Raw genomic sequence first — 8,837 nt, 5'->3', positions numbered from 1 at the left:
CCATCTTTTTTGAGACAGGACCTCTCATTGAGTGTGGGGCTCCCTGATTTACTGCTGGGATGTGACCCCAGGATCTTTTTTGTTTGTTTGTTTGGTTGGTTGGTTGGTTTTTTGGTTTTTCGAGACAGGGTTTCTCTGTGTAGCCCTGGCTGTCCTGGAACTCACTTTGTAGACCAGGCTGGCCTCGAACTTAGAAATCCGCCTACCTCTGCCTCCCGAGTGCTGGGATTAAAGGTGTGCGCCACCACGCCCGGCAGTTGTGTGGTTTTGATATAGGGTCTCACTATATAGCCCTGGCAGACCTATAACTCACTTCATAGACTGAACTGGCCCCACTGAACTCACAGATATCCACCTGCCTCTGCTTCTTAAATTTTGGGATTAGAGGGGTGCACAAACACGCCCTACTGACTTCTCTCGGTGTGTGTATCTTTTCCTTATGGGCACAATATACTGAGGTAGATGGATTACCTAAAGCATCAAGCACTGTCTGAATGGCCTGAGTGGCCATCTCTACCCATCTTGGAACTCCCCATGTGTTGTCCTTCAGGGGGTTCTCCACCTCATCTTTCCCACCTCGGAACCCCTCAGGGAGTAACACTGACCTTCCGTTACAGGATCTGCCATCGACTGGCGGGAACCCGAAGGCAAGGAAGTATGGGATTATGTGACTGTTCGGAAGGATGCCCACATGTTCTGGTGGCTCTATTATGCCACCAACCCTTGCAAGAACTTTTCAGAGCTGCCCCTGGTCATGTGGCTTCAGGTACCGTAACGTCTTGGCCTGGCCTCCAGGTCATGTCTCCTTTTAACCTCATTGTTTGGTTCTTAGTTCCCAGCTTAGCAATCACTGACTCATTTTGGTCCTTCCGGTTCTGGGGGGCGGTCACATGCTTCTGAGACAGCCTAAAGCAATGGGGTAGCAAAGGAAGCCCTATTTTCTGGTCTTAATTTCTTTCATTCATTTTTGGAGCTAGGGTCTTTTTTTGTTTGTTTGTTTGTTTGTTTTTCCAGAGACAGGGTTTCTCTGTGTAGCCCTGGCTGTCCTGGAATTCACTTTGTAGACCAGGCTGGCCTCCAACTCAGAAATCCACCTGTCTCTGCCTCCCAAGTGCTGGGATTAAAGGCGTGTGCCACCACCGCCCGGCTGGGTCTTTTTTTTTTTTTTTTTTTTAAGATTTATTTATTATATGTAAGAACACTGTAGTTGTCTTCAGACATTCCAGAAGAGCGAGTCAGATCTCATTACGGATGGTTGTGAGCTGGGATTCGAACTCAGGGCCTTCGGAAGAGCAGTCAGTGCTCTTAACCACTGAGCCATCATCTCTCCTACCCCTGGACCCCTGGAGATAGGATCTTGTTATGTAGCCCAGAATGGCCTTGACCTCATCACAATCCTGCCTCAGCCACCTAAGTGCTAGAATAGGTATACAGCTCATTCCTTACCTTCCAGACTCTTTATAAGGAGTCCTGACAGTTTCAAGGCCCCTCACTGAAAGCTGTCTGTGATACAGTTGGCTTCTTACAAAAAGAAAGTGAAAAGTTCTCAGTCAAGGCTGAGGTACCCCAATCCTCCTCCCTTCTTCCTGTTCATACAGTCCTGAGCCCCAACTTTGAGTCCCCAGGTAAGCCATGTTTTAAAACATTTCTGAGGTTATAATATAATTATGTGTTTTCCTCTCTACTCTCCCATATATCCCTCCTCGCTCTCTTTCAAATTCATGGCTTCTCTCTTCATTAATTGTTGTTGCATACATATGTGTGTATGTATATGTGTATATGTGTGTGTGTATACACACTAGTGTATTTGTATTTTAACCCTGAGTTCTGTCTCATGGGTTGAAGGTTAAAAAACCAAACAAAAACAACAACTACAACAACAAAAGCCCAGCCTTGTGAACAGTTTAGGGATAGGCAGAGATCCTGCTGCATTCTTCAAATGGCACCTATGGTGGCCTCGCCCACCGGAAAGACTAGTCTCTAGGGAGGGGATGAGGAACCTTGAGGTTCCTAAGGTCTCACCTGTAATTAGGGCACCCTGGTACTCACCTCTGTGGGATATGGGGTGAGGCTTCCTTCTCTAGGGCCTGCCTGACACTGCAGACTTGATGTGTGGATGAAATGAGAACAATTCTGAGGATGAGCCTGCTGCAGGATCTTCACAGCTGCCCTACTGGGACCTGAAGATAAACAGCTCTGCCCCTTAGCACTAGCTTGAAAATGTTCTGGAGCGGAATCCGTAATCCGTGCACTCATCCTGGATGCGGCAGCTGATGATAAATGCGTGGTTGCCCGGAAGAGCCTGGATGTGGGAAAGCCTTAAGCCTGCTGGTGTGGGCACCAGACTCTTCTCTGGGCCATAGTGTTCTGAGTGGAGGGATTTGAGTGATTTTGAAGCCTTCAGATGAAGCCAGTGTTGGGGACAAAAAAGCAGAACTAAAGCTGGGGTGGGGCAGCTGCTGAGTCCTGGGTTTGTGGCTGCCTCTGTCCCCTGCTACCCACAGGGTACTCTCTGGGCTTTCCAGAAATCAGTTAAAAATAAAACAAAACACTGCATTTCATAGGCTCAGGATTCAACTTTCCAGGGGGGTGGAGGGTGGAGGTGGAGTTTGCCTACCTTGTACAAGGCTTTGTCCCCACCACTACAAAACAGAATGAAACAAAAACCAAAAGTTGCAGGCTAGCCTTCTGTTTCACCATAGAGTTGTTTTCCTTATCTGGGTGGGGTGGGGGGTGGGGTTTGGACACTAGCATCTGCCTGGCCCTGGAAGTTGTCTGTGTGGCTGTTGGTTAGGTTAACCCTCAGGCTGAGTCGCTGTACAAAGGATAGTAACTGAAAACTCTCATCTGCTCTTCCCTATTTCCCCAGAGACCCAAGGAAGGAGGATAAAATAAGAAGGAAGCAGTTAACTTAGATGAGGAGATCTAGTTAGCAGCCTTCCAAGGACTTAGGCAGTAACATCTTTGCAAAGTGGCTTGTCTTTGAGAATTGAGGTCATATGAATAGTGAGTGAGCCATTTCAAGGATAGGAAGTCATTTCAGCTTACCCGCTGACACATATATCTTATCTCAGAGGAACCCTGAGATAAGCCCTGAGCCTCAGCTATCCATACCACTTGTTTCCAGGGTTTCTGGATGAAGATTTTTATGGTTTTATCATTATTATTATTATCATCCTTGTTATTGTATTTAAATAAGGGCATAAGATAGGGCTCAGTCTGTAAAGTGCTTGCTATGCACCTATGAGGACTTGAACTTAGATACCTATACTCCTCAGGATGACCCCTGGAGCTCCCTGGCCAGCCAGGTAGCAGAGTTCGTGAACTCCAGGCTCATCCATAGACCCTGCCTTCAAAAATAAGGTGGAGAGCGATTGAGACAGACATCTAATGTGGCCTCTGGCTTCCACGTGCGCTTGTGCACGTACACACGCACAAAGTGAGATCTTCCCGGCAGTTTCTCCTAGCTACTGGGAAAAGAACACAGGAAGATGGAGCAGAAATGGACGATGGAAATCCTCCCGCAGTGGCCCAGGCTTCTAGATTCTCAGATGTGCTCCCCCCAACTTTGGTTTTCATCTGGGCCCTACAGATAAGCCTCTGTGAAAGAAAAGACCCACCTTCATTTGAGGGTGCACCCTTCCTCTGTGTACTTTGTATTTCCTTAGGGGCCACAGCATTTTCTGGGGTTTGTGATTCTTCTAAGTGGCCCGCAGTGATTCATCCTGCAGATGTGGTGTCTCACCCTCTTCCCTCTGGGAGGACTTCCAGTTGCGCCCTGCCTCTTGGTGCTATTAGTGGTGCTGGGATGAATATCTCCAACTGGTTTGTGAACTTTTTGCCGCTGTATTAGGAAATCTTAACATATAACCCCGGGGGAGTTGAGCCTCTGATTTTTATCAAGGAGGTTAGTGTCAGTTTAGAACATTAAGTATGGAGGATATTTAGCAGGTAGTGCCTGTTGCCTTGTCTAGCCAGCCCTTGGCCCTGTTTCCACTCCTCTGTCTCTCCTTTTGGGAGGGGCAGGGTCTTGCCCAGACGAGCCTTCAACTGAATAAATAATTCTCCTTCCTTTGCATACAGTGCAGGGATTACAGGTGTCTGTTACGACACCCCAGTCCATCTCTTTTCTTCAGATTGCCCTGGCTTCCACTGTGCCCGCTTCCCTTTCTGCTCACCCTTCTCCATGTGCTGAGAGACTGTATACCCTGGACCAGTCTCTGACTCAGCTGCTAATATTTTCCTCATCCCTGCCCCCAGATCATCTGGGCCTCCTGGATCCATCTAGAAAAACCCCCTCTTTTTTTTCCCTGATCATCTGTCTCCCAGAGGACCTTTTCCCATCAAATCCCCTTTACCTGCCCCATTTTGCCTGTTTGCTTCTGCCCACCCCTTCCCCTCTGAGCCCTTCAGAGCACACAGAGCTTACCCTCTGCAGTTTGGAGGCTCCAGTACTGATCTTCAGTTTAGAATCCTGCCTCTTTTGCCCATGTAAAAACCCATGATGTCCCCCTCTGCTCCCACTCTGAGACTTTTGTGTTGGCTATGGTATACGCAGAGGGTGTGCTTATCCATTGGGCCCCAAAGGAGAATCTTCTGCCTTTCAGTTGAGGGGTAGGAAAGAGTCAAAAAGCTCAAGTTCTTGTTCAGATGGAGCCTGCAGTTGCTAAGAGGGCCAGGGGCTAGCCTGTTCTATCCCTCTTTGTAGCTTTATGATACTTGAGAAGAGAGAGATTTAGTGAGCCCCAAGTCAGGCCCAGGTTTAAGTCCAGGGAACCAAGAGGCAGGAGAAGTCACCTAGGATCTGGCCCCACACCTCCCCCACTCTGGCTTCAAACTCAGTGATCTGCCTGCCCCCCAGTGCTGGGGTTAAAGGTTTGTGCCACTGCTGCCTGGCTCACCTAGGACTCCTAAAATTATCTCCATCCTTTCAAAGAGAGACTTGCATGGTTTCTGCAGGAGTTTGGTGGGTGCAGAAGCTCCCAGAAAATGTGGAGCTGGAAAAAAGTAAATAAACTACTTCCTTTGCTTTTAAATTTTTGTTTGTAGCTCAGGGTGATCCTCAGCTCCTGATCTTGCTGCCTCATCCCCCTCATCCCCCTGCCTGTGCATCTCCTCAGCTCCCTTCCTTCCTTCCTTCCTTCCTTCCTTCCTTCCTTCCTTCCTTCCTTCCTTCCTTCCTTCCTATTTTTCTTTCTTTCTTTCTTTTTTCCTCCCTGTAAAGAAAATTCATTTAGTGAAGACATGTTGGAAGTTCCCCCTTGGTCTCCTGGATACCCATGCTACATATATGGGTGAGCAGATTAATTTTTCATCACTTCATTAGTCAGCCTTCATCTCACAGGAACCTGACTTACCGGGTGCCGCACATTGCTCTCAGCACTTGTCTTTTGATGAAGAATAAAACGAGATTTGAAGGTTATATAAATCTAACCATGCCAAAAGTTTATTTTAACTGGGAGGTTAAATAAGGAAATATCATAAAGATCGAAGACTATCCCAAATATCAAGTTCATGCACATTTAACCAAATAAAAGCATTTGAACCTGTATTTGAAGCTGCAAGTGTGTCCTTCGTATGGGGTAATTGTGGCCCGCGTGGATTCTCAGTTGTTCTCCTGACTGTGTACATCTCTGCTTTTTTTCTCTGCCTAATGTCTGTTTCTTTTTCTTCCACAGGGTGGTCCGGGTGGTTCTAGTACTGGATTTGGAAACTTTGAGGAAATCGGCCCTCTTGACACCCAACTCAAGCCTCGAAATACTACCTGGGTACAGTGAGAACCGCCCTCGGGGGAGGGGGGTAGGGCGTGCCGTGGGCGGAGGGAAAAAAAAAAAAAAAGAACAGCCCTCAACCCTGCGCATCCTTCACCCTCTTGAAGGCTCCACCCAGGGCAGGGTGGGGTCACAGCAGTCCACTTTGGTGGGCTTTCTTGAGACCTGGGACACCTGCCTGCAGCCTTCCTGTAGCCGAGCTTGTCCCCTGTCTCAGAATGAAGGTCCTGTGGTTGTCTCTGCCTTTTCCAACTTGGTGATCTTTCTTCACTTAACCTTCACAGACTTCTAGCCAAGACTAGGTGGCACGTCAGTGAGTACTCTGCTTCTCTAGCATGCCCAGAGCCCTGGGGCAAACCTCAGCACTGTATAAACCAGACTTAAGGATGAGCACCTGTGCAGGGCACGCCTTTGATCCCAGCACTTGAGAGTCAGGCAGATTTCTGAGTTCAAGGCCAGCCTGGTCTACAGAGTGAGTTCCAGGACAGCCAGGGCTACCCAGAGAGACCCTTCCCCCCCCAAAAAAAAACCACCAAAAAAAGGGGTGGGGGAAATGAACACCTAATCTCAGTTTAATTTCAGTTTACAGGACGTAGAGGGTGAGAAGTACTCGGTAATCCTCGACCATGTTTGTTTAGGGCCAGCCTGGGCTATGTGAAACCCTGCCTCAAAACAAGCAAAACTGAAAATTCCCTGCAGCTGATGCTGGCTGGCAACCCCGTGCTTACCTACATGCTGGCCATCTGCAACTTCAGACCTTGAGTCCCACTATCTGCTACAAGTCCCGACTCTTTCCTCTTTCTCTTCTCCCACCACTCACATCAAGGCTTTATCAAGCTTGCAAGTTCCTTGTCCTCTTCCCCTGTGATATCTTCCTAGTCCTTTGTGTCCACCCCCCTCCCTTCCTTCTCTAAACAACCCCTTTCTCAGTTCACAGCCTAGCGAGTCCGTGCTGCTGGCTAGCTCAGCCTGGGCTTCCCCCACACACTATGCCTGCCTTCCTTCCCAGGATCACTCAGCCCCAAGAATGTTCTCAAGTGTCCATGGGCTCCTCTAGTCTTCCTCTCATTGGATGCTAAACCATCTTGTCCTTCTGTGGCATTGTCTCTTGGCCTGAAGTTGTTCTAATCCTGCGGCTATGGCACGAGAGTCACTCCCTGCCAACCCCCCTTGTTCTCATACTTCCTGGAACCAAAAGCATGAGGCAGGAGTGGAGCCTGAGTGGGGAGTGAGGGGCCTGGGTCCCTGTCTTGATTCTTCTGTCCGGTTTTGTGGCCTTGCATGATTTCTGACCCTTTCAGGGTTTCTATTTCCTCATCATGGAGAACATGGCAGATACCCATCCTTCCCGATGCCCAATTGAGAATTCTCAGCCTCTCCGATAAACATAGTAGAACAGAGTCTGTTCTTGCAGCATAAAAGAGAGGATGGGCCAATGTGGAAATTATTCATCTGGAAGAAAACTGATGTGTGACATCCATATTTCTTTAAGAAAGAGAGAGAGAGAGAGAAAGAGAGAGCACATCTCATGAAGCCACAAATGTCCTTGATCTTCTGATCCTCTGGCCTCTACTTTCTGTGTGCTAGGATGGTAGGCATTATCTGCCACCCCCAGTTTATGCAGCGCTGGGGATGGAACCAGGGCTTCAGGCTTGCTAGGCAAACATTCCAAGAACATGTATCCCCAGCACGTGATGTCTGTATTCCACGCGCATGCTCATTCCCTCTGATTACTGCTCAGACTCATGCAGCTTGGTGCTGGTGCTCCCTGTACTGTCACCTCTAGTGTGCTTCTGTGTTTGTGACCCATAATGGCTTAAAACTGTTCCTCTCTGTGTGTGTGTTCATCTTGTCTCTCCCTTCTTTACTGCAGTCTATACTCAGGTTCCCTTTAAAAAGAAAAACGTCTGCATTATTTTGTATAGTGTGTATGAGTATGTGTATGTGTCCACCTTGGTTTGTTTTGAGACATGGTCTCATATTCTGTAATTGGCCTAAAACTCACCATTTAGACTACACTGCTGAGTGAGACCCGGGATATCTGTCTCCTCCTTGTCAGCACTGGGGTTACAGGTGTGTCTTTGCTACCTTGCCTGGCTTTTTTTTTTTTTTTCCTCTTTCTTGAGACCATTTCTCTGTGTAGCCCTGGCTATCCTGGACTCACTCTGTAGACCAGGCTGGCCTCAAACTCAAGAGATCCACCTGCCTCTGCCTCCCGAGTACTGGGATTCAAGGCGTGCCCTGCCACCAGGCTTGCCAACTTTTTTACATGGATTCTAGTCATGGAACTCAGGGATGCATGCTCATAAGGCAAGCAGTTTCCTAACTGGGCCATTTCCCCAGCTGCCCCCAAATCACTTTGAGCAATAAGATAAAGTCACCGCGCTGATGTTATCATAAAGGTTGTTTTGCCAAGTTGCCAGGAAGATAACAGATGACTAACCACCGATTGCCCTGCTTGCTCCTTCTGGGTGGCTGTAGCTGCAGTGGGCCAGTCTCCTGTTTGTGGATAATCCCGTGGGCACAGGCTTCAGCTACGTCAACACAACAGATGCCTACGCAAAGGACCTGGACACGGTGGCTTCCGACATGATGGTTCTCCTGAAATCCTTCTTTGATTGCCATAAAGAATTCCAGGTAATTCTGCAGCTTAGGCACAAAAGACCAGCAAGAGGGATGAGGGACTCTTCTGAACACCGAGCCCCCCACCCATAAGAGTTGAGTGCATAGGACAGCTGGGACTGCATGAGGAGACAAAGAGGTTCAGTGGCAGCTGGTTTTCAGAGCTTTCCTCTTGCCTTCCTAGGTTGAGGGCTTTGACTTTCTTCCATCTGACTAGACATCAGTAATCAGATTTGAGGACAGAGACAAAAGCAGATTGTTTTTATCATACACTTTAGAAATTTGAAGATAATTTGTGTGAATTGAAAGGTAATCGGAGCCAGGCAATGGTGGCGCACACCTTTAAACCCAGCACTCAGGAGTCAGAGGCTGGTAGCTCTCTATAGAGTTCAAGGCTAACCTGATCTACAGAGTTGAGTTGCAGGATAGCCAAGGCTACACAGA

At 48.2% G+C, this 8,837-nt stretch overlaps 1 protein-coding gene across 1 annotated transcript in view; it reads left to right on the top strand.

Annotated features, from left to right (window-relative positions):
* The window catches only part of Scpep1 (serine carboxypeptidase 1), a 30,975-nt gene that overhangs the window by 2,450 nt on the left and 19,688 nt on the right, over nucleotides 1-8,837 (top strand). Inside the window, exons 2-4 of the mRNA XM_029483552.1 lie at nucleotides 618-766; nucleotides 5,679-5,768; nucleotides 8,253-8,471. Coding sequence (XP_029339412.1) covers nucleotides 618-766; nucleotides 5,679-5,768; nucleotides 8,253-8,471 — 458 coding nt within the window. The remainder of the gene's footprint in view (nucleotides 1-617; nucleotides 767-5,678; nucleotides 5,769-8,252; nucleotides 8,472-8,837) is intronic.

The sequence above is a fragment of the Mus caroli genome, chromosome 11 (assembly GCF_900094665.2).
Source record: "Mus caroli chromosome 11, CAROLI_EIJ_v1.1, whole genome shotgun sequence".
Taxonomy (NCBI): domain Eukaryota; kingdom Metazoa; phylum Chordata; class Mammalia; order Rodentia; family Muridae; genus Mus; species Mus caroli.
Note: the sequence above shows the minus strand (reverse complement) of the source record. Positions and strands in the feature narration are given on the sequence as shown.